The sequence below is a fragment of the Eleutherodactylus coqui genome, chromosome 3, assembly GCF_035609145.1.
Source record: "Eleutherodactylus coqui strain aEleCoq1 chromosome 3, aEleCoq1.hap1, whole genome shotgun sequence".
NCBI lineage: Eukaryota > Metazoa > Chordata > Amphibia > Anura > Eleutherodactylidae > Eleutherodactylus > Eleutherodactylus coqui.
Genome location: NC_089839.1, coordinates 95397473 through 95423407, shown reverse-complemented (window position 1 = coordinate 95423407; position 25935 = coordinate 95397473). Strand labels below are relative to the sequence as shown.

Below are 25935 nucleotides of genomic sequence, written 5' to 3'. Positions count from 1 at the left end.
TTTGCAGGGAACTTCTCAAGAGGCATAGCAGAGGAATGGTGACGCTAATGATTGCAGCATCGCCGCTCACCATCTGGGTAGACTCCTCAAAGTTTCCAAGGACCTGGCAGATGTCTGCCAACCAGGCCCACTCTTCTGTAAAGAATTGAGGAGGCTGACTCCCACTGCGCCGCCCATGTTGGAGTTGGTATTCCACTGTAGCTCTACGCTGCTCATAGAGCCTGGCCAACATGTGGAGCGTAGAGTTCCACCGTGTGGGCACGTCGCACAGCAGTCGGTGCACTGGCAGATGAAACCGATGTTGCAGGGTGCGCAGGGTGGCAGCGTCCGTGTGGGACTTGCGGAAATGTGCGCAGAGCCGGCGCACCTTTCCGAGCATGTGTGACAAGCGTGGGTAGCTTTTCAGAAAGCGCTGAACCAACAAATTAAAGACGTGGGCCAGGCATGGCACGTGCGTGAGGCTGCCGAGCTGCAGAGCCGCCACCAGGTTACGGCCGTTGTCACACACAACCATGCCCGGTTGAAGGCTCAGCAGCGCAAGCTAGCGGTCGGTCTGCTCTGTCAGACCCTGCAGCAGTTCGTGGGCCGTTTGCCTCTTCTCTACTAAGCTGAGTAGTTTCAGCACGGCCTGCTGACGCTTGCCCACCACTGTGCTGCCACGCCGCGCGACACCGACTGCTGGCGACGTGCTGCTGCTGACACATCTTGATTGCGAGACAGAGGTTGCGTAGGAGGAGAAGGAGGAGGGTGGTTTAGTGGAGGAAGCATACACCACCGCACATACCACCACCGAGCTGGGGCCCGCAATTCTGGGGGTGGGTAGGTCGTGAGCAGTCCCAGGCTCTGACTCTGTCCCAGCCTCCACTAAATTCACCCAATGTGCCGTCAGGGAGATATAGTGGCCCTGCCCGCCTGTGCTTGTCCACGTGTCCGTTGTTAAGTGGACCTTGGCAGTAACTGCGTTGGTGAGGGCGCGTGCAATGTTGCGGGAGACGTGGTCATGCAGGGCTGGGACGGCACATCGGGAAAAGTAGTGGCGACTGGGAACTGAGTAGCGCGGGGCCGCCGCCGCCATCATACCTTTGAAAGCCTCCGTTTCCACAACCCTATACGGCAGCATCTCCAGGCTGATAAATTTGGCTATGTGCACGTTTAACGCTTGAGCGTGCGGGTGCGTGGCGGCGTACTTGTGCTTGCGCTCCAACACTTGTGCTAGCGACGGCTGGACGGTGCGCTGAGAGACATTGGTGGATGGGGCCGAGCACAGCAGAGGTGAGGGTGTGGGTGCAGGCCAGGAAACGGTAGTGCCTGTGTCCTGAGAGGGGGGTTGGATCTCAGTGGCAGGTTGGGGCACAGGGGGAGAGGCAGCGGTGCAAACCGGAGGTGGTGAACGGCCTTCGTCCCACCTTGTGGGGTGCTTGGCCATCATATGTCTGCGCATGCTGGTGGTGGTGGCTCCCCGGCTGATCTTGGCGCGACAAAGGTTGCACACCACTGTTCGTCGGTCGTCTGCACTCTCAGTGAAAAACTGCCCGACCTTTGAGCACCTCGGCCTCTGCAGGGTGGCATGGCGCGAGGGGGCGCTTTGGGAAACAGTTGGTGGATTATTCGGTCTGGCCCTGCCTCTACCCCTGGCCACCGCACTGCCTCTTCCAACCTGCCCTGCTGCTGCACTTGCCTCCCCCTCTGAAGACCTGTCCTCAGTAGGCGTAGCAAACCAGGTGGGGTCAGTCACCTCATCGTCCTGCTGCTCTTCCTCCGAATCCTCTGTGCGCTCCTCCCTCGGACTTACTCCAATTACTACTACCTGAGTGATAGACAACTGTGTCTCATCGTCATCGTCCTCCTCACCCACTGAAAGCTCTTGAGACAGTTGCCGGAAGTCCCCAGCCTCATCCCCTGGACCCCGGGAACTTTCCAAAGGTTGGGCATCGGTCACGACAAACTCCTCCGGTGGGAGAGGAACCATTGCTCGCCATTCTGGGCAGGGGCCCGGGAACAGTTCCTGGGAGTCTGCCTGCTCCTCAGAATGTGTCATTGTAATGGAGTGAGGAGGCTGGGAGGAAGGAGGAGCAGCAGCCAGAGGATTCAGAGTTGCAGCAGTGGACGGCGCAGAACTCTGGGTGGTCGATAGATTGCTGGATGCACTTTCTGCCATCCACGACAGGACCTGCTCACACTGCTCATTTTCTAATAAAGGTCTACCACGTGGACCCATTAATTGTGAGATGAATGTGGGGACGCCAGAAACGTGCCTCTCTCCTAATCCCGCAGCAGTCGGCTGCGATACACCTGGATCAGGAACTCGGCCTGTGCCCACACCCTGACTTGGGCCTCCGCGTCCTCGCCCGCGTCCACGTCCTCTAGGCCTACCCCTCAGCATGCTGTATTACCAGTAGTGCAGAAACAGAACGCTGTAATTAAATGTGCCGCTTATTGGCCTGTGGTTGGAGGCTGACCTCCCTTACAGAACGCACAGCAGAGCCAGGAAACAATTTTGCGCACGCCTGTAGTGAGACGTAGGTGCGTATGACTGAGCTATTGGAATTCACAGCGCAGAAGCAGTCAAGTGGCCAAAGGCCAGTAGTAGGCCTTAAGTATTTTGCTTCTATTTTTTTTAAATGCTGAGCTGATACAGCAGACAGATACTGTAGGCAGCGTATAATATTATGTATACTGTTTCCCTCTGGCAGGATGACGGCGATCATGTAACAGAGACAGCAGATCCAGGAAACAATTTTGCGCAAGCCTGCTGTAACGCTTAGCTGCATATTAATTACGACTACTACCCCCAGCAGATAGATACTGTAGGCAGCGTATAATATTATGTATACTGTTTCCCTCTGGCGGGATGACGGCGATCATGTAACAGAGACAGCAGATCCAGGAAACAATTTTGCGCAAGCCTGCTGTAACGCTTAGCTGCGTATTAATTACGACTACTACCCCCAGCAGATAGATACTGTAGGCAGCGTATAATATTATGTATACTGTTTCCCTCTGGCGGGATGACAGCGATCATGTAACAGAGACAGCAGATCCAGGAAACAATTTTGCGCAAGCCTGCTGTAACGCTTAGCTGCGTATTAATTACGACTACTATCCCCAGCAGATAGATACTGTAGGCAGCGTATAATATTATGTATACTGTTTCCCTCTGGCGGGATGACGGCGATCAATTTTTTGGAAAAAGCCCACTGCCTATATAGCCTGAATATCTCTTTCCCTGCCTCACCAGTACTGGCCCTATACTCTGTACAATGACTGCAGACTGCGGACGCAATGCTCTGCACGGCCGATATACAAAAAAAAATAAAATTGTGCAACACTGCTAAAAGCAGCCTCAACAGTACTGCACACGGTCAGATGTGGCCCTAAGAAGGACCATTGGGGTTCTTGAAGCCTAAAATAACTCCTAACGCACTCTCTATAGCAGCTCCGGCACCAGCAGCACTTTCCCTGATCTCTGTCAGAATGCATCTGTGGCGAGCCGCGGGAGGGGCCGATTTATATACTCGGGTGACACCTGATCTCGCCAGCCACTCACTGCAGGGGGTGGTATAGGGCTTGAACGTCACAGGGGGAAGTTGTAATGCCTTCCCTGTCTTTCTATTGGCCAGAAAAGCGCGCTAACGTCTCAGAGATGAAAGTGAAAGTAACTCGAACATCGCGTGGTACTCGTCTCGAGTAACGAGCATCTCGAACACGCTAATACTCGAACGAGTATCAAGCTCGGACGAGTACGTTCGCTCATCTCTACTTACAACCAATGATTCACCAGGGGAAAGTATAATTAGGCAGCAAAAAAGTGAAGGTACAGATAAGCCTTGGCCTGCTCAGGTTCTGAATTCCTAATAATCGGACATGACAATGTTTCTTGATTTTCATTATCATTTTCTTTATCAGATTTTAATGGAGGCTTTATATATGACTGTAGCCTTAGGCGGGGGTCCACACATACCTGTCATTTATCTGCAAAATCTGTTCTGCGGATGGTCAGCATGGCTCACCGTCAGACATGCGCAGTACAAATTTAATTTTTTTTAAAATTCCTGCTTTTCCCGTGTCATCGCCTAGTAATGACGTGGAATCCGCAATGTTAATTGCGGAAGGGCCACTGGTCGAATCTGCTGTGTAGAATCTGCCCAAAAATGGAGCATACTGTGTTTTTCTTTCCATGAGTGGACATGCGGATGCTCTATTGAATTGGTACGGAATGCCACGGATTGTCCGTGCGGGAGACGATCGCGGGTTCCGCAGTTCAAACCCAGTCGTGTGCAGGGGGCCTTATTCTAGACCTAATTTGTGCTGTGGAATCTTGTGCTATGGAATTTCTTTGCCTGTGACTGGGGGCAAGACGTTGCTACTATAGGCTGCATTTCGAAGGCTTTGTAGAATGATCTTTTGACACATCATTTTGCCTATATACTGTAGATCACTACACTAAATGAATGCTCCTCTACAAATTTTCTGCCGCCTCTGCAATCTCCATATACTTCAATAGAAAGTTAGCTGCATTTGCATGCGGCCCTATTTCCACTGAAGTACATGGAGAATTTAGCGGGCAGGAATTAGTAGAAACCCATTTAGCTAAAATGGAGGCCACCTTGACTCAGAGCCCACCGGCGATTTTCCCTGGAGACCAGTCCAAACCTGCCCCAAAAGCTTGGACTAGTCCACAGGGAAATAAGTGAATCCCTGGGAAACACCCAGCAGTCCCATGTAGTTCACAATATAAAATGGTTAGCAGTCCCCAAATACACCTAGCGATCACATACAAGTGACCAATAGTCAATCAAGATTTAACTCAATACCAATAAGGGTGCAGTCACAGAGGTGAGCGCAATATTGGTTAAAAAAAACATAAATCTATGGCGCTTGGTCCTGGACTTCAACCTTAGCCAATAGTACTAAATACGGGGCGTGATTAAACCCCCTGCAATCAAGCAGTTAGTCACAGCCGAGGAGCCGGAGGAGAAGACTGAAGTGTTCTTTAAGCCCTTCTGCCTTCTCCTGTACAAACTATGGTACATAGTGCTCAGTGAGCTTTAGTCTTCGATTGACTGAAAAATCGGCAGAGAAGTTGTCTTCGCACATCCATGCCGTGTGCACATGAACATATAGACATCATTTCATTACATGGCACCAAGTCATCATGTCTGCAATCTTTTTGTTCAGGGGTCTGAAAGGTTAGCTTGAGTATTATGGGCACATGACCTCATCAGCTGACTGTTGGAATCATTCAAAACTGAACTAATAGAAAGTCTATATTTAAAGTTATTCTTAGTTAAACTGTTATGGTGACATTTGGTAAAGTGACATGGAGTCGGGGAATATATATTTTATACTCGCCCGCTCCTACATTTCCCTGGTGGAGTCTTCACACAACTTTAAAATCTGGCTTTTTTCAGAGACCCGCGTGCGGGCCTTCCCATAGAAGCCTATAGGAGAGCGCACACACAATGGTCTGAAAAGAGTCAGATATTGAGACAGTGTGTGGACTTCACCGGGGGACACCGGGGAAATAGTGGAGCGGGTGAGTATAAAAAACACATCCCCCAGCTCTCTGAATGGCACCGTAATTTAGTGTTGTTTGGAGGTGACAGGTTCCCTTTAAATCCCATTACCTCTACCTCTTCTGACCTCCAGGAAGGATATATTGGCTGGGAAACCAACATGGAGAATTTGTGAAGAACGCCACGGCACACTAATCACAGGACCTCAGCCGTTAGTCTCCTGAATTATTAAATACTCTGACGGGTGAATAGTCCACACTGTCAGGAACCAGATGAGGGTTTGCAAATCTGGACGGGGTAAACCTAGATAACACAGGCTGGGACTACTCAGAACGTTTCTAGTAGTTTTATTCAGGCGAACACAAGAGTGGATATAGAAGTCATTCTTATACGTTATACAGGGTGATCACAGAAACAGATCTGGGGGCGAAAGAGACGCAGCATAACCCAAGGTTACGGGCATGGAGCCGTTTGTTCCAGCGCTAAGGTAACTGAAGGGAATTCATTTAGGATGAATGAGCATAAGGCCTCCTTCACAGGAGTGTAAGCATATCCATGCTCGCAAGGAGAGGATGTGATTGCACTCTGAATTGATCCACGCTCCTTACTGAACTCTGCCCTGCTGCCGGCAGGATACACCTGCGCCATGCTTGAACAGGCAGGACAGTCTAATGTGTAGGCGTGCCAGCCTAATTAGTCCCTGGTGTTAGTAATTAACATAGCAAAATCGGGCAGTAACGAGCACGATTTTGTGCAGATCAGCGCTCCCCCACAGACTCCTATTGAGCACTAGGTGTGCAAATGTGCACAAAAATAAAGCGTGTCACGTATTTTCACTGGTGGGAAAAAATGCATGCAGAAGATCAACCAATGTGAATGAGCCTATTGAAACTTATAGGTTTTAATTGTTATGGTTCCCGCGGGCGGATTTCTGCATTTTTATAACTGTTCGCAAAATCACCCGTGTGAAGGAGCCCTAAAATAATTTCTGACTGTAAGGCCTCTTTCACACGGGCAAAAATCACGCACGTACAAAACTCCCGGGTATTAGATTCAATGGTGTCCTATGGAAACATTCAGATGAAGGAATTTTATGGCTTATTCCAATGTGCGTATATCGGCTGGGTTTTCATGCCCGGCCGATATACGCTGTCTCTCTCTGCAGGGGGAGGCGGGACAGGCAGGGAGCAGTGCACTGAGCTCCCGCCCCCTCTCCGCCCCTCACCACTATTTGCAATGGGAGGGGGCGGGGTGGAACTTTGCTCTGCCCCATCCCACCCCTCCCATTGCAAACAGTGGCAAGGGGCGGGGATGCAGCGGGAGCTCAGTGCACTGCTCCCGCCCCACCTCCTTCCCCTGCAGAGAGGGACAGCGTATATCGGCTGGGAATGAAAATCCGGACCATGTACGCATGTTGGAATAAGCCCTTAGACAGACAAAAAAAGTCTGAACGTTTCCATATGAAACCATTGATACTTATAGACGCAAATTTTTCACATGCGTGATTTTTGCGCACATAGGTCCCTGTGTGAAAAAGTGACGTATTTGCATGTGTAATACGCAGAGAACAAAACCCATTGATGTCAATAGGTTAATTCACATTTACGTAATTTTGCGTGCGCATTTAGATCATGCAAAAAAGATAAAACATGTTCTATCTTTCTAAGTATTTACGCACCAAAGATCCCCATAGAAGTCTATGGCTATGCGCAAATGGGTGCACAATACGCAAAGACATGCGTGAAATACTGTGTAATTCTGCTGGAAAAAGTACACAAATGGAACTCATTAGATCAGGGGTGTCAAACTCATTTTCACTGAGGGCCACATCAGCCTTATGGTTGCCTTCAAAGGGCCGATTCTAATTGTAAGACAGTACAGTAAAAGTAAACCCCACAGTGGCCCGATTGGTAATAAGGTCCTCCATAGTGGCCAGTGACACGCACCATTCTGCGCATACAGACGCACACTATTCTGCGCATACAGATGCACAGACGCACACCATTCTGCGCATACACACGCACACCATTCTGCGCATACACACGCACGCCATTCTGCGCATACACACGCACGCCATTCTGCGCATACACACGCACACCATTCTGCGCATACACACGCACGCCATTCTGCGCATACACACGCATGCCATTCTGCGCATACACACGCACGCCATTCTGCGCATATACATGCACAGACGCACACCATTCTGCGCATACAGACGCACGCCATTCTGCGCATACAGACACACGCCATTTTGCGCATATACATGCACAGACGCACGCCATTCTGCGCATACAGACGTACGCCATTCTGCGCATACAGACGCACACCATTCTGCGCATACAGACGCACTCCATTCTGCGCATATACGTACAGACACACACATATATATATATACAGACACACACAAGGATCCCACCCTGCAGCTGCTCCTCCTCAGCGTCGCTCTTCTTGCTGCAGAGATCATGTTCTCTGCAGTCATCTTTCCTCCTCCGCGGCCATCAGTCTGCTATCGCACTCGTCTTTTACTGTCTGCACTAGACAGAACAAGCCGAGAGAAGATCATCTACTGACAGCAGCAGGAGGAGTGAGGGCCTTGTGTTTGACACCTGTGCATTAGACTAATTAGCAATTTCACTTGGTGCGCAAAAAGAATGCCCTGCAGGCAGAAAAGGTATGGTGAGATATACTGACAGGCGCGCACAAAAAGCCTCGCTCATAGAGAAAAACGTTGAGCTAGGGCGTGCGCAATTGTGCTTACGCTTATGTGAAGCCGGCCTGAGGGCAACGTCACACAAGCTCATTGCAAAATACGCATTCTTCGGCGCAACTATTTTGTGCAGAGAATAATGGTACTTTGCGCACATGCCTGCACAGAATAGTGTGCATATTTGCGCATGCACCACTTGTTCACATGGGCGCGGGAATCACCCTGCCCTGATATAAATGGCTATTAAGGGCTCCTGCACATGATTGCGCTCTGAATGGAGCGCGATCACATGCTTTTGCACACGTGCCTGCACATTTTATTGTACATTTTTGTGCTGCCGATCCCATTGAATTGGCTCAGCAGCCTAATTAGTCCGTGGTGTTAGTAATTAACCCTGAAATCACGCAGTTATGTGCACGATTTTGTGCAGATGGAGTGCGCAAATGTGTATCCCCATAGACTTCCATCGATCCTCGGGTGCGCACAAAAATAGAGCATGTTGCATATTTTTTTGCTGAACGGACATGCATACATAAAGACGCTCAACGTGAGGGAACCCATTGAAATCAATGGCTTCTATTGTCTGCAGTTTGCCCGAGTGATTGGGCATGCTAAAACGCAGATTCTGCAGCAAAAATCCGCCCATGGACATTGGGCCTTAGATGTATTCGCTATATTGTATATTTCCTAGATAGCTTGATATATAAGAAGGAGAAATCTTATCTTTCTATTATTGTGGACTAGCAGCAATTGTTAAGTTTACTGAAAAACCAACAAACAGCCCTCGCAACATGTTTCACAATTTCAGTGGCGTCATCAGGGGTTTGCGGATAAATGGTTATTCAGTGGGTTTAAAAAAAAAAAAATGGAAGAGTTTGTATTTTATTAGTTTTTTTAACAGATTAAATGGGGCAGTTGACTCAGCACTTAAAGGGGTTGTCTCGCGCCGAAACAGTTTTTTTTTTTTTTCATAGGTCCCCCGTTCGGCGCAGGACAACCCCAAAGGATGTGTAAAAAGAAAAATAAAAATTTTATTACTTACCCGAATCCCCGCTCTGCGACGTCTTCCTTCTTCCTTCTTCTTCCTTCACCAAGATGGCCGCCGGGATCTTCACCCACGATGCACCGCGGGTCTTCTCCCATGGTGCACCGTGGGCTCTGTGCGGTCCATTGCCGATTCCAGCCTCCTGATTGGCTGGAATCGGCACACGTGACGGGGCGGAGCTACGAGGACCAGCTCTCCGGCACGAGCGGCCCCATTCACCAGGAAGAAGACCGCACAGCGCAAGCGCGTCTAAAAAAGCAAGAAGACATTAGAATTAGACGGATCTATGGCGACGGGGACGCTAGCAACGGAGCAGGTAAGTGAATAACTTCTGTATGGCTCATATTTAATGCACGATGTACATTACAAAGTGCATTAATATGGCCATACAGAAGTGTATAACCCCTTTAAGACTATAAGCCCCAATGGGGTCATCAATTGAAGTACGGCACTGTGAAATAAGTATGCACTATATACATGCGTGAAATAAATAAAATAAATAAATTCATAAATGTGAACGAGCCCTAAAAGCATTCAGTTTTTGAAAACCCATTAAAATCAATGGGGAAAAAAACACTGAACATTTTAATGGTACTGGTGCATCTTGTCTCAACCAGAAGTATGGGTGGAGACATAGAAATTGACTGTATCCACCTTGTTAACACCCCCAACCTCCTGATTGACTAGGGTGGCGGTTTTGCTGTGGCTGGAGCGTTAGGGTTAGGCTAGGGTGGGGGGTTACAAGAGGGTTAGAGTTACGGGCTAGCCTTAGGGTTAGGGTTACAGGAGTAGCGAGACTGACAGGGCCCGCTTCAGGGGGTGGCCGAGAAGCATTGCTGGGGCACGGGTATTGCAGGGAGCCCGGCGGTAAGAATGGAGTGACAGCGGTGACAGTCACAGTGGGGGACGGCAGCAGCCCTTTTGCCTTCTGGAGCTGAGATGGCAGCTCAGCGTGGCCACAATGACCATGATGCTAGCAATAATAGGGCTAGCAGCAGCCAAAGGAGCCCCATGGGGAGCTTACATGGCAGAAGGCCGACACCACGCTAACAAGCTCGCCGCTTGCAGCTGACAAAGGAGGGCATCGGGGAGCTTACATGCCAGAAGGACGACAGTGGAGAAAGGAGGCCAATCAGGAGCTGTGGGCGTACCCTATACCTCCCCCAGAACAATCCCACGTCTCCACCCATTGTTCTGGGGGAGATAAGATGCACCAGTACCCATTTTAATTTAGTATTTCTACTCCAAAAACAGATCAGAGAGATGGAAAGCTCTAAAGGCTCCACACTGGCGATCGCGATTTTGCCACAAGAAAATCATGGCAAAATCACAATTGTGCTCATTTTTTGATCGTCAGAGATGCTTTTTCTTTAGAATAATCTTGCATCGCATCACTGCCACCCGCGATAAAATCGCAAGATTTTTTAGCGTGAAAGTGAATAGGAGTAATGTTAAAAACGCATTGAAAACGCATTGCACAAAAACCGTAAGTTCATGCATTGCGATGCGATGAAAAGGAAACTTCCACAGGGAAACATGTCAGATAAAAGAAAATATTGCAAAACACAGAAACATAGGACATGTTGCAATTTTTTAGAGCAACATCGCAGGAGTGAAAGTGGAAACATTGCAAATGGGAAGAAAACCATTGGAAATCATTGGTTTCATAATTTGCGTTTTCACTCACTCTCGCATCGGGGGGAAAAGCGCATGATTTTATCACAAGTGTGAAGGCACCCTAACTCAGCTGTGAATGAGCCCAACGACTGAACCATACTATGGGCGGTATCCTACATGAAATGAATGGTTTCTGCTTATTTTCTGTATATTTTTGTATTTCTGTTTTGCACTATTATTTAGTTTACACTCCAATTTCAGAACTTACTCATTTTGTTTACTTTTATACATCAATATGTAGTATTATTATACATCATATAAAGGAAATGTAGCTACATACTGTAGAAAGGGAAACATTGTGAACCTCATCTGGCTAGTATTAATGTTGGATGGAGCTATTTCCACTCGTATTGACTCTCTTTGGGTGTTTTTTGCAGAGTTAACATCTGTGGGGGAAAGTGCTGTCATGGCTGGAGCAAGTCTGCCGGATCTGAGCGATGCACAAAGCGTAAGTATTGAAACCCGTTAGACAAGCCTCTATGTGTATCATTTGTAAAAAGTGATGAAAGATGGCTATACCGCAGGGCCGGGCTAGTGGGCCCTTGTCTTGTTTTCGGGAGATATATCAGCACAGGATGTGACCTTTGTCTCTTAGGCTTCTGCTGGACAGCTCACTAATCATTGTAGAAGGGCCTCCATATTTAGTAGTGTTGGCTCTCATTGTTTCTTCCGTGCGACCAGCGTGCGGTTCGGACTATGTGCAATTTTTTCTGCAGAACACATAAATAGCTGTCAGTGAAGTGTTTTATGGGAAAGATAGCGTATCATAGTATGCCCCTTCTGCATGTAGTGACAGCCCACTTTTTGATTATATTTTACTTTTTTTGTAAACAACTTTAATATAAAAGTCTGTATATAAAAAAAAATTCTGGCTATAAGAAAATGTATTTTCGCTCAAAGTCGCTTAAATAATGTGAGCGTTCACTTCACAGGAAAAGTTCACTATTTAAAGGGATTCTGTCACCAGGTTCATGCTGCCCGAACATGAAACACTGCGGTGTTTCACGATGCACTTTGAAGTTTGACTCAGAGCCGAGTTGGGGATACGGGCCGCACCGCTCTCTCCCCGCCCACAACATGAAGACTGACAGCTGCTCTCCTTGCTTGTATATAGGGAGAGAGCTGTCACTCTGCATACAGCGGATGGGAAGAGGCTGGCACGATCATAAAACCCCGTCCTTCAGCAGGGCCATGCCTAAAAAAACAAACAAGGGTATACTCAACTCTCCTGGAGCTCTGCGACGCAGTTGGCGCTGGTATCGGAGGTGACTTCTGGGTAGATGGTCTGGTCAGAAAGACGTGACCGCTGCGGCCAATCAGAGGCCGCAGCGTTATGTCCTCAAACTCCTTGTGGCCAGGATATGAGTGCTGATGCCATGAGCGCCAATGATAAAGCTGCAGCCTCTGATTGACTACAGCAGTCACATGCTTCCACCCGATCAATCTACCCAGAAGTCACCACCAATGCCAGCTCTGGCTGTCAGCTGCATCCCAAGACCCCAGGAGAGGCGAATATACCCTCAGTGGTTGTTTTAGGCAGGGTCCAGCTGGGGGCCAGGGTTTGGTTTTAATGATGAAACCCCTTTAGGCTACCCACAAACTCAATATCGCACACGCCAGTGTGAGCTTCTTTGACAAAATTGCCTTTCATCACTTATATGAAATAGCGATCCTCCGGTGCAGTTTCGGCCACGTTACAGGATGGGCAAGTATTTTCCATTTTTTTCAATGGGAAACATTGCATCACACTCGCATGCACATCGCACACCGTCTGAACTGTTTTACGGTCCTATTAAAAACAATGGGCGATGCGTTCCAAGGAGCATGAAAAGATAGGACATGCAGTGGGAAAACAGCGCTCATGTATATGACTCCATTCAAAAGAATGGGGTTCATATTCGCAAAGTTTTGCAAAGCAAAAATCTTGCGCAAGTCCTCGGCCGTGTGAAGCTGGTCTTAAACTGATACTATTATAGCCTATGAGTAACTTTAGGCAGGAGGTTTTCCTGGCATATATACTAAGCACAAACAAAAAAACTGTTGTGAATGGGGCCTTCATGTGATTGTCCCTGACTGTAGATACCTGTGCCAATGTGCTGAGCCAAGGACAATGTGGCCACGTGACTATGTCATACATTGATAAGTTGACGCAATGATGACTCATCTCTGCGTAGAACAAGGCAGACTTACAGTATAGATATACAGGCACATAACTTTTTTACTTCCATATATTGTATGTTGCAAACAAATTACCCCTTTTCTCTTCTAATGTCTTTGGTACATCATTTTTGCCCCGCTGCTAATACCCCTACAATGGGTCTGACGGGGAAAATACATTTAGGTAAGAATATACAGAAAATCTGCCTGAAATAGTTCTATAAATTGTTCTTACTAAGTTTTTTCCTTATTTCTATTTAGTTACCAGAGGATAGTAGGGCTCGTGCAGGAAGGTACAGTGTCCGGCAGATGGCAGTGTTGTTCAGTTAGTCAGTACAAATGAAATAGTGAGCTCTAATTACTGTACGCAGAAGACCTGCTTTGTGTCGTAGAGAATATACGCCGTACTTCATACACTACTCAATTAATAACTCTTTCTAGCTACTTTGGATCTCGGTCTCTGGCACTTGAGCGGGGATTCTATCTCTCTAATGCCTGTGGAAACTGTTGTATGAGATAAATGCAGTTTCTTTGTGGTGTGATGATGAAGGTTTAGATTTATTGCGCTGCATTGGAAGAAGCTATTTGTGGTTTGAACCTTTTGTATTTTCTATACTCCTTTTCATAAATTTCCTTCAGACGAGAATTCCGCTTTGCTTACCTAAGATAGCTTAACTTGTCTTTCGGAAAGTACAGAAGATGGGACAATTGTTCTTACTTTGCTTCTTATAATGAATCTAACTAGTGAAGAATACTGCCGTAACACCTCTATGCTACGTTGGGGATTCTTTTTTTCTGCTCCGTTTGGGGAGCAACAAAGGGTCATGCTGTGGCCGAACGGTGTCTTATGACGGAACTGAACAGCACCAAACGGACCCCATTGACTATAATGAGGTCCGTTCAGTTTCCGCTCAGCTGTCTGGCTTTTACTGGAAGAAAAAGCGCTGCATGCAGCGCTATTTCTACCGGTATTTTGTGCGGGGTCTGGTATGGAACTTCCAACAGGAGGCTCCAATGCAGATGTGAAGGCTGCCTAAGCCCTTTTGATTTCTGCATTGATTACTAATAAAATGCGGTCTGATTTTTATCCAAGTCGCAGTTATAGACAAGCACAATCTAACTAAACTAATAGCATGCAAAGAGTTGTACGCTCTAATATGGTCTAATATTGAGCATATTGAGTAAACATTCACAGTATAGGGATAAAAAGTAAGTGAACCTCGCTGTCTTAAGGACTTTTTCAAGAACTAATTGTAAGAGGTGTTTCATTTAACTAGTTCTTGACTTTCTGTAGAGTAAATGTCAGGTGGTCTATGCCTAGGAAGATGGTGGTGGGGATGTAAACCTTCTGGTCAGGAAGTGGTTAAGGAGATAAGTTGGAAGTGTGGGTTTCACATATGCTTTGCCCTTCAAATTAAAGCACACAAATCCTGGTTACTGTAATTGTTTTTTTGAAGAACGAGTTGTTACTGTGAACTATGCCTCTATGCAAACAACTTTCAGAAGAGCTCAGTGGGAGCTCTGTTACGATCACTCCAAAAGCACAATGAGCAATACTGAAAGAGACAAAATAGAACCAAAATGTAAAAGAAGGACCTTCAGAAGACTCTACAAACTACAAAAAAATCCACTAATAGAAAAACACTGAACAGTGATCATTGAAGGACACCATAAAGGAAGTGGCTGCTGTGCAAAAACAATTCTGACCTGTCTCAAGTTTAGCCAAGGCCACCTGAATGTTCTACAATGCTCCTGGGAAAATGTTCCATGGACAGATGAGACAAAAGTGGAACTTCTCAGCAATATGTTTGGAGAAAAAATAACACTGCACTCCAACACCAAAATCTCATTCCAGTTATGAAGTCTGGTGGAGGGAGCATGATGGTTTGGCGCCTCAGAGCCTGGAAGGCTTGTGATCATTAAGGGAACAATTAATTCTAAGGTTTATCAAAACATTTTACTGGAGAAAGGAAGGGCAGCAGTCTATGACATCAAGCTGATGAAACATTGGTTGATACAACAAAACAATGGCCAAAAGCTCAGAAGTCAACTAAAGAATGGTTGAAAAAGATGATTTGTGTTTTCGAATGTGCTGGAATGTCAGAGTCTGTAAATGGAGCAGGAAAGAGGAACTCCGAGCGCAGGCGTGAAACCGCCCTTAGGCCTCTCTCACACAGGGCCTTTGCAAAAAAGCTGTGTTTTTCAACGCTGCGTTTTCAGCGCAGCTGAAAATGCTGCTCATTCATTTTGCCTTTCATAAGTGTACAGTAGGAGTCTGGCTTTGCTAGTGAGAGGCCTGGGACAGGGGTTGGAAACGCTATCTTTTCTCCTTAGGGAGAGCAACTATAAACATATATAAACTATAAAACCCTGAAATAGCTGTATGTTCATGGAGTCTGGCTTTGCTTGTAATTCCTAGTCACTGTAACAAGGCTTGTATAAAAAGTCTGACTTTGGCTTGACAGAATGCTGCTTTTCACTAGGTGGCACTGTGGAGGATTTATTCCATCTCCCTTATTTGCATATTACCCAGAGGAGCGTGCATGGCCATTTGAGTCTCCTTACTTAGTTTATAGTTGCTCTCCCTAAGGAGAAAAGGCAGCATTCTGACCCCCGTCCCAGGCCTCTCACTAGCAAAGCCAGACTCCTACTGTACACTGATGAAGGGCAAAAACCCTGACATAGCTGTATGTTCATGGAGTCTGGCTTTGCTTGTAATTCCCGGTCATTGTAACAAGGCTTGTATAAAAAGTCTGACTTTGGCTTGAAGGAATGCTGCCTTTCACTAGGTGGCACTGTGGAGGATTTATTCCATCTCCCTTATTCGCATATTACCCAGAGGAGCGTGCATGGCCATTTGAGTCTCCTTACTTAGTTTATAGTTGCTCTCCCTAAGGAGAAAATAAAGCGTTCTGACCCTTCAATCTGACATACTGAATGTTGGTTGCCTAATAGTTCTGATTTAAAGGGGTTGTAACAAAATTTTAAGTTATCTCCTATCCTTAGGATACTTACTGCTGAGACTCCCACCGCTGTCAAGAACAGAGGGTACTGTGTCTCTCGTTTTCTTCATTCTGGGCTTACTGCACCTCCCGCAGTAAATAGGAGACTGAATGAAGCACTGTTTGTGCAAGTGCACCAGCGCCCCATTCCCTTTTAGTGGGACTGCCCAACTTGCAGGACATTTGCCTAGTAGACTGTTAATGATATGTAATGCCTCTGGTTATGCTTGCTGGACACATGTTCATAGTCCATACTGGTCCATTCTGGTACAGTCTGGATCCATTGACTGAAGTGTAATGTCTGTGGTTAATTAAGGTGGCTATAGAAGTAATGGTAATCCTGCTGTCTGACTGCTATCACCTCTATGATGGTGATGTGAATGGTCAGACGTGATATGAATAATGTTGACATTGATGATGTATCTGGTGTTTGAATAGACATAATACTAGATTGGGTTATAAGTAGTATAGTATTAAAACCTGGAAAGCTGTATGCACTTTTCTTTGTGTCCCTACTAGTAGGGTCATGTTTGTACAATCGCTCTAATAGCCACTGCTGGAATGTACCAGATGTCTGGATGAGGACCAGAGAATTCCAGGAATATCTCCACTGAGGTGTATTTAGGAAAACAAACTTTCCTTGGCCTAAGTATAGTATTATCAACTGATACGGAGCAATCCTTCTGGGTTATTGAAGTGTAGGAGGCTTTGTTCTGATGCAGCGTCTCTCTCATAGTCTTCCTTCTAAAGTTACAATACACAGAATGTGCACAGGGATTTGTCGAAAGTTACTGGATATCATATCTGTGCCTATAAACTGAGACATTTGTGGCTAAAGGTAAATAATATATTCATTGCAGAGAACTTGGGTATATCAGTGTGAAGGAATAGATTTTGAGCACTTTAGTAGGACATGTACCAAGTACTTGGTTGTATCTCAACTTTGTAAAATTTTAAAAAGAGACATGCACAGTAGCAGATCAGGCCAATAGAAGACCTGGATCCATAATATAGCCATGTACATGAGGCTTCAAATTGTCAGATCCTACTAATGATCTACTGTGTATGGAGGCTGCCCAACATCCAACCGAAGGCTGATTTTAAGGAAGTAAAATATTGGGCATGTAGGAATTCAACATGCCGATTAGAGATGAGCGAGCATACTCGCTAAGGACAATTTCTCGATCGAACATTGTCCTTAGCGAGTATCTCCCCGCTCGGAAGAAAAGGTTCGGCTGCCGGCGCGGGTGACAGGTTAGTTGCGGCCATGAGCAGGGGGGAGCGGGGGGAGAGAGGGAGAGAGAGAGCTCCCCGCTCTCCCCCGCCGCTCCCCTCCTGCCGCTGGCAGCCGAATCTTTGCTCCCGAGCAGGCAGGTACTCGCTAAGGGCAATGCTCGATCGAACAATAGCCCTTAACGAGTATGCTCGCTCATCTCTAATGCCGATCCCTTGTTCCCCAGCAGTGACTTGCCATTTTACCTATTAAAATAAATATTCCCACTTGGCTCGGTTCCATAGAGATGGTTGTCCACCAAATTATTGTCCAGCTATTTAGTGTGTATGGTTGGTTTAAGGCCACATCTGACAATACCCCAAAAAATTGCTCTGGTAATCCTATCGTAGGTCATAAGATCAAATGAGCCTTATTTAATAGATGTCTGCGGAGTTCAGATGGACTTTGATCAAGGATTTTGCTTTGAAACCATCTTACTCAGGACAAACCAACTGTTGATTAAAGGGATAGTCTGACGATTCAAAGTGAACGTTACATGCTTCATAAGACATGTGACTTTGTAATATAATGTTATAACTTGTTTTACAAAGCTGCAGAGATATGGCTCTACCTGTGGTCCCCCTCCCACACTTCTCCATTGGTATCCAATAGTTACGTCCTGTACACTCCGCTGTTTTACTGGTCAGGCATGCTCAGTGCCTTCACATTCTGTAATGATGATACAGTTTGTACAGTTGAGAATATGCACTTGTCAGTAACAGGCAATGGGGCATTGTGGGAGATGTAGTTTTTGCCCTCCCCAGTGGCCACTGGAGTTCAGTTCGATGATTTAGATAGATGTTTGGAATAATGGCAATAAATGAAAATTTTTCTCGGTCTCCAGAATACCCCTTTAATGGTGTTGCAATTTTGCACACGGCTTTTCATAGTTTTTACAAGCTCTTTCTCTTTGGACACAACCTGATGGCTCAATATTTGCAAAATTTCATTTTTATTTTTATAGTTTTTGTTTCTCCTCCAACTTTCAGAACTGGAACAGCACAATCCTCCTGTGGGTTAAAGAATACTAGTTGAACCCATCCTGTTATACAGTAATAGTGTGTGAAAGATTAATTTCTATATTTGTATATTCAGAACAGGAATATCATTTAAGATAATGCATATCTCCCGACTTTTGAGGAAAGAAAGAGGGACAACTATGGCGTCACACATAGCGCACTGCTGTAAATTTTTAGGACAGGCCACATCTCTTTATGCTAAGCCACACCCTGTAGTACTGCCCTTCAGTGACTCCCTCACAGTAATAGTGACTAAATATGTGACTGTTTTGCCAAATCTAGGCCAGAACTATCTTCCCACTTTTTTCTTAAACTCGTGTGCAATAGCGCAGCGTTTGAATAGTCCAGGAAAAAACCTCCAAAACCCCAGTTCATGCGCTCATACGCTCCGTAACGGCAAGTGTATTTTCCCATGCCCCATGTGTTTGTGCCTTAAGATATATGAATAAACTTGTTTATAGAAGTAGTATATGTTCATTTACATGTGTCCGTATGTATATACACAGATACATGCATGGTGCAGTATATGTAAACCATCACGGCCGATTCTTTATCCGTATACTCTGAGATCGGGCTAAGTGTATATATAATATTAGAGCACGACTGTACTTGGTTATTCATATGCTCATCATATATTTCTGGAGAACTCCAATAATAGTTGTAAGTATAAGGGCGGACTTTTACGGGCGTAAGCGCATATATGCGCGCTATCGTGAGACGTATAGGCGCTGTGCAGGGAGCTATTGCACCTGTATCGGCGTATTTTACTGTACCTTATTTTGCTGATGGGACCGCTCACATTGGCATGGTCCCAGCAGCGCCATGTTTGAGTAGGTGGGGCAGCTGACTCAGTAAGCGGGTCAGCTGACTTGGTAGGCGGGTAAGCTGGTCTAGTAGGCCCAGGTATCCTTGTTTAAGCCCACAAAATTGTGCAATTCCGTGTGCGGTTTTCGAGCAGATTTTGTGGCCGCCCTTAGAAAACACAAGAACGCTACAAGTGACAGTATGAAGCTCCATGTGCCATCTATTGGATGCTGCAACCTTACAGTTCTGCTCATAGTGTTTTTTTTCTGCGCGAATATCTTTTTCCTTAAAAGCCCATACTTTACACATTCTGTGTAGCATCACTTTTTATCTTCCTTCATTGACTTTTTTCTTCTTCTGTTTATACAGCCGGACCATTAATCATTTGAATGTCTGTAAGAATGCAAAGTTTTTAGAACAACTGGGTCACAGGTTCCGCAATGTACGGGTGGTTACTAAAAAATGGAATGTTTCCTTACTAAAGCCAGAGATAAATCTCAGTAGAAATGCCAAGCCTGTGCTGTTATCCAAAAATGCAAAGAAAACACATCTTAATTTTCCACAAAAAATGGAGACATGAATGCATCTCATCTGTGTCATGTAACCGATCAATCTTACTGTGGTGTTGATTTTCTAGATTTGCTCCCTCTAGTGGATATGTTACAATGAAAAATGTGACTGGTCTAAGGCATTGGTGAAGGGCCCTGGCAAAACTGCAGCAAAAGTTCCTAATAAATTCTTGTTATTTTTTCAATTTTTCATTGTGCACATTCTTCATATCCTTACTATAAAGTACCCCATCCTTTCCTAGGAGGTTGTTAGAGGGATACTCTTGTTGCTATTTCATGGTGGTTGTTGCTTTAAGAGGGAGGGAATGCTACAGTGTGCTCTCTCAGCAGGAACAGGGAGTGGAGTTTGCAAGTTCTATGTGGTGTGAGCAGTAAGAGGAAGGAGCAGCAACGCTGTTGGTCTAGGTGCAGGGGATACTCCCCAGAGCAGTTGTATGTGAAATGCTGCAGCCCTATGGTCACGGAGCTTCTAGAATGGGAGGAAAAGCAATCGGTGGTCAAAGCAGAAAAGATCAGTGAAAGTATTGCCGTTGAGTGAACTCACACGCAGTGCTCCACTTCTTTCATCGGCTTTTGACGGTATTTGCACAAGCAGTTGGAGCCGCATCCTTACCGGACCAAAAAGTGCTTGTGAACAAACAAATCCTGGCAAACAGGTTACCTGTAGACTGTCAGTTTCACCCAATGGGCCTAATTATACTCTGGTTACTAAGAAGGACTAAAAGTACCTGTATTCCGCAAATCAGGAACTTGCTCTTGTTGTTACCGTGTTACTGTTATTAAAGTTTGGAGCATAGAAGATGGCGTCTCACAAGTATACCAGCTATTGCCGCCGCCTTCAAATATCAACAACACCTTGGGCCCACTTTGCCTCTAGGCCAATGATTGATCCAGTGTGGCTGGACCCGGGCCATGAAGACCTACCGACACCATTGCCCATTTATGCTGACCGGGGGAACATTAGTGACTCTCTGTGAGTGGGGCCTAGCGCTACCTAAGTCCTCCTCCACAGCCTTAGCAGTTGCCACCCTTCCGGAGCGGGGGTGTTATGTGGGAGGGAGCTACTCTGCTGGAGGTTGGGGTTTTGTGTGCATTTGTGTTCTTTAATAGTGGTTGCAGTGGTTTTGTCTGTGTTGCTGTTTAAGTGCACCTGGGGGCTAATTGGAAGGGTTTTTAATTTCTCCTGACCCTGGGATCTGTGCTATTCAATTTTTCCTGCAGTCTCCTTCTGGATGTGTAGGAGAGCATAGTTGTGAGCAGTCACCCGCCCCGAGTTTTGGATTCTGTGTTTCTTTATACTATTTAAGATGAGTTCTGTGTTTTGTTCTACAGTGGAGTGTGTTCATTGGGATCGTGTTTTTGGTATTACTATGTCAGGGTGGGCAAGTACCCCAGGTTGCGGCGTGAGTACGTCCTTATTGGGACGATCCACTCATTATATAGGTAGGGACTTTCACTTTGTTAAGAGTCTTATAGGGAGGGTTCTTGTTTACTTTGTTTTTACGTTTCCACTACTGTTTGCTTTCCGAGTTCTGTGGATGTCCCTGTGTGCTTACCTCAGGAAATAACCCTTACCGCACTTTGGTAGCAGTCGCTACAGGGATAAGACACTGTTGTCTAACCTGGGCCTCCAATTAACAAGCTCACATGTTCAGCCCCATTAAGTATTTAAAGGGTTTTCCTGGAAAAAAGTCATTAGTGGCCTGTTCTTTGCTACAACCTTCAGAACCTCCATTGATAAGAAGTACACAGGGGTCATGGTGTGTTAGTGAGTGCTGCATCTCCTTCTGTGTTTCTCAGGCATAGCAGCTCAACTGTGCCCAGATAAACTATTAATAAACCCCTCATTCTACCAATCACACATTAATGGCCTATCATGCAGGAAGCCTAAGAATCATAATAATAATAATAATCTTTATTTGTATAGTGCCAACATATTCCGCAGCGCTTACATAGACAGGGAGAATACAGAAAGACAAAAGTACAAACATTACAGAACCATGGTTACATAGTAATCAGCTGATGGAAACAATAGGGGTGAGGGTCCTGCTCCAACGAGCTTACATACTACAAGTAGTGGGGTGATACAGAAGGTAAAGGGGCTGGAGATGTGCACGGTATGGCAAGGTGGAGAGCGAAGGATGCTATACACATAGACAATGGTCAGACATTTAGCCGTGTGACGGCAGACTTGATATGACTGCAGGGGCAGTTGATGGTGGCTGGCAAAAATTGCAGTCAGTAGGTCAGGGAGCATGTTATCAGGCGGCGTACAGAGGAGTTTGTTTAGGGAATGTGGTATGCCTCCCTGAAGAGGTGCGTTTTTAGAGCACGCCTGAAGTTCTGTGAGTCCTGGATTGCTCGGGTAGCCTTTGGTAATGCGTTCCAGAGGACTGGTGCTGCTCTGGAGAAGTCTTGGAGGTGGGAATGCGAGTTCGAATTAGAGGGGCGTGCAGTCTAGTTTCGTTAGCAGAGCGGAGAGCCCGGGCTTGGTGATGGATTGAGATGAGGGAGGCAATATAGGATGGCGCTGCACTGTGGAGGGCTTTGTGGATGAAGGTAGTGAGTTTAAATTGAACTCTGTATTTAACGGGCAGCCAGTGCAGTGACCGGCACAGGGCGGAGGCGTCCGAGTAGCGGCTGGACAGGAAAATGAGCCTGACATTTGAGGCATCCAAACTATTAGCTTGGGAACACTAATTTAGTTTATGGTATATTAATGAACTCCCCAAAGATATACCAAAATTAAAGGGATTATCCAGAATTAGTAAAAAAGGATCAACTTCTATTTTTCAGACATACTGACATTTTTGTTCATGGGCTGGGTTTGGTTTTTCAGTCCAGTGCCATTCATTTTCCTAGGGCTGAGCTGTTTCTTTAAAAAGATGCCGACGATTTTATTTACCAGGGCTTCGGAGTCAGTAAGCCAAACTTCTGACTCGGATTCTTCTATTTTTCCGAACTCCAAGTCTGGCTCTGATACCTTCATAAATGGCTTATGTATTTATTGTAGTGAAATGGTAACATCAGGCTGATTATATTATATATTAATATTTAATACTTTGATTTTGCAGTTGGAGTTAAACATGTTACATTTATGATGACTCCGATTCCACCTTAAGCTGACTCCTACCCCATGATTTCGACTCCACAGCTCTGATTTTTGCCTTTCACTACTCCCAGACAATCCCTTTAATCTGTCACAGTTTTCCATTGTGCTATATAATTTTTTTTTGTAGATTTTTGGATAGAGTTGTATTTTACTATAGAACAAAGAACGGGTAAAAAAAGAATACGTTTTACAGTTTTTTGCTCTGTGTAATTGTTGGATTTCATAGGTATACAGTGAAGACCTGAGCAAACAGTTTTGAGTCCTTTGTAAATATTAAGTTAATCGCTTTTAATAACCTATATGTACTAGACAAAGGAGCTTGCTATTTGCTCAGCTGAAGGCAGCTTGTGTGGAGAATGTGGCCTTTGTATTTTTGTGTATTTTTATATTGTCATGCATGTAATTTTAGACTTCACTCAAATATACTAAGTTATGAATAGATACACTATCCTACCAAATGTATTTGGATACCTCTATCAGTAGGATGGATCATGTTTTATTAGCATGTCACTTGTTCTAAACCTCGCTACATAAGGTGCAAACCCTTGGAGGTGTCAGCCATAGTTTATGGCATTAACTGCACGCTATTGAATATACAGGTTATGCATGCATGCAGTGCATTAGCCCCGCCATCATTGGACAGGTGAGCAAGGGAATAATGTTATATGGGGTGACAAATCGTGCTACTCCATCTTCAAATCAGGAGGACACCTTGGGAATGGCAGAGGTTCCTTTTTGATCTGGGGCTATTTTACATGGCATGGTTTCGGACCTTTGGTTGTAGTGACAAGAACCATGAACACGGTACGAGGTGTACCTTGATATTCTAGACAATAATGTGATACCAACAATGTGCCAATACTCTGGAAATGGTCAGCCATACTTCCAAAAAGACTGCACACCTTGTCACAAATCCAACACTGTGTTATGTTGGTTTGAGGATATGGATGTTCCACGATTAGACCAGCTGCTAAGAGTCCCGACCTAAACCCTATTGAACATCTTTGGGATGAACAGGAACATCAGGTTAGGAAATATGAACAGCGTCCATCCTATCTGAGAGAACTCACTAGATATTTGCAGGATGAATGGAGGGAAATACCAGTGTATCAGACCTTAGTAGAAAGTATGCCATGGAAAGTATCCGATGTCATTAGGGCAAAAGCAGCCCCACTAAGTATTAACTTGTGTAAATAAATACTGCTTTTGATTCTTGCTCAGGTATCCAATTACTTTTGACAAGATAATCATTGTTGCATTGCAAGAGCCATAATTTGCTGGCATAGTTATATGAGGGCTATTTTTTTTAAATTAGTTGTATACATATTAAAATTACTTTTACAGTGTTCACTATGTGAGACAAATAATAAAATAGTTTCCTTTTCTGGGTCGTTACAAATGCAGTAATGCCGTGTATTCTGGTCATGAAGGAGTTTATACATCAGTGAATGGCCCAAAATTTACAGGTGACCCTTGGATTCTCAGCCCGCAGCTCTTGTCTTCCACATCGGTACTGTATAGATTTAGTTACTGCTCTATACATCATTATGTGTAGAACATACTTGGGAGCTACAGACGTGTCCACCTTTAACCTTTCTTAAAGTATGTTATGGCTGCTTTCACATCTGTATTGTGGTTTCATGCTCCTGCTCTAGTTGGGGAAGAAAGAACGGGAATCTCAGTGGCTAAAAACGGATTGGTCTTATGACGGAACTGAACAGCAACGAATGGACCCCATTGACTATAAGGGGGTCCGACCGACATCCACTCAGCTGCCCGGCATATTACTGCATGCAGTGCTTTTTCTTCCGGTATTTTGTGTCGGCGCTGCGACGGAACCTCCGAAAGATGTGACTACCCTGACATATACAATTTGTCATGATACTAATTTAATACAATTTCACTCCATTCAATAAAAATGGTATACAGATGTTGTAAGCGCTGAACTAATGTTTGTGGTGCACTGCAGTGGCATCCGTCAGAAGTATCCAGTGACGTATGCTTTTTTTTTCATGGTTTTGTCAACAATTCATACCATACATTTTGAGGTGTAGTGGGCTTACAGACACGTTAATGCAGGACACATCTATATGTACCTCCAAAATCCATAATCTTCAGACCCTACGGTACCAGAAACCAGCAGATAAATGTGTTATTGACCAAACTATGGCCTGGCTGTTTTTTTGTGAGCATTATCAGCACTATCATTTACAGAGCAGATTTGCCGCAGAATTTCTCCACAGTTTCCTTGCATAAATTCTGAGCTGATGTACCGCAAGATGAGCGTATGCACAAATACGCTCGCCTCAGCGCAACATATTTATGCACTGAACAAGGTAGGATGAGGTAGATTTGCGCTTCCATCAGCTCATACTACTGTACTCGCAAGTGTGCGACACACCGCTTCCATGATTTTAAAGGCTAATTAGCCTAATGAGGTTCAGATGTGTTCTTTTTCTCGCAGAGTTGCACAGCGTATTGCACATTCGTGCACATATTAGGTGCGTATTTGCACACCTGCCATGGACTTTATGTGGCCCTCGGTGTGCAAATGTGCAGGAAAATAGAGCAGGTCCTATTTCTTTGTTAGGGCACGAAATGTGCGTGCAAACACGCTTATGAGAACAAGTCCATTGATATTTATGGGTTATATTCTCTGCACATTGCGGGCGTATATTTTTTGTGCACAAAAATACGCGCAAGTATGGTTGTCCAAAGAAGCCCTTAGGCCTTAGTCACACGGGCGTTTTTTCCCGCGATTTGCGGATCGCATGATGGATGCGCATCCGCAAATCGCGTGACCGGGGCCGAAAAATCGCCCGAAAATGCTGCTCCTAGCCGCGTTTCAATAGAAACGGGCCGGAGCTGTCCAGCGCATTGAATTCAATGGAGCCGGCAATACAGCCGGCTCCATTGAAAGCAATGTGCTGCGGGCGATCGCAGGATGAATTGTCGGGAAGGGCTTAAATATATAAGCCCTTCCCTGCAATTCATCCAGAAATGTGTAAAAATAAAAAATATATATATACTCACCTTGCCCCGGCAGACAGA

General features: G+C 45.5%; 1 protein-coding gene across 2 annotated transcripts in view; it reads left to right on the top strand.

Annotated features, from left to right (window-relative positions):
* Nucleotides 1–25935, top strand: part of LTBP1 (latent transforming growth factor beta binding protein 1) — a 373900-nt gene that overhangs the window by 46566 nt on the left and 301399 nt on the right. For both annotated transcript variants that reach the window (XM_066595882.1, XM_066595883.1), the window contains exon 2: nucleotides 11326–11396. In XM_066595882.1, coding sequence (XP_066451979.1) covers nucleotides 11326–11396 — 71 coding nt within the window. The remainder of the gene's footprint in view (nucleotides 1–11325; nucleotides 11397–25935) is intronic.